Here is a 202-nt window from a genome sequence, read left to right on the forward strand (position 1 = left end):
CGGTGGCCGAGTCCCGCTCCCGGGGGCTGGGCGTCAGCAGCATGGTGAGCGCCGTGTAGGGCACCTGGAAGAACTGGGGCGCCCGGAGCTTAGAGGACGCCCCTCCGCCCAGACCACCCAGTGGACGCCCTGTCCCAGCCACAGATCCCTTCAGGCCGGAGCATCGGCCCAGAGCCCAGTGGGCGGAGGAGCTCCAGGAGAT

At 70.8% G+C, this 202-nt stretch overlaps 1 protein-coding gene across 1 annotated transcript in view; it reads right to left on the reverse strand.

The window, feature by feature from the left end:
* Positions 1-202, reverse strand: part of MFSD2B (major facilitator superfamily domain containing 2B) — a 10,862-nt gene that overhangs the window by 6,516 nt on the left and 4,144 nt on the right. The window contains exon 5 of the mRNA XM_014546619.1: positions 8-73. Within this exon, the coding sequence (XP_014402105.1) occupies positions 8-73 (66 nt within the window). The remainder of the gene's footprint in view (positions 1-7; positions 74-202) is intronic.

The sequence above is a fragment of the Myotis brandtii genome, unplaced genomic scaffold, assembly GCF_000412655.1.
Source record: "Myotis brandtii unplaced genomic scaffold, ASM41265v1 scaffold454, whole genome shotgun sequence".
NCBI classification, from domain to species: domain Eukaryota; kingdom Metazoa; phylum Chordata; class Mammalia; order Chiroptera; family Vespertilionidae; genus Myotis; species Myotis brandtii.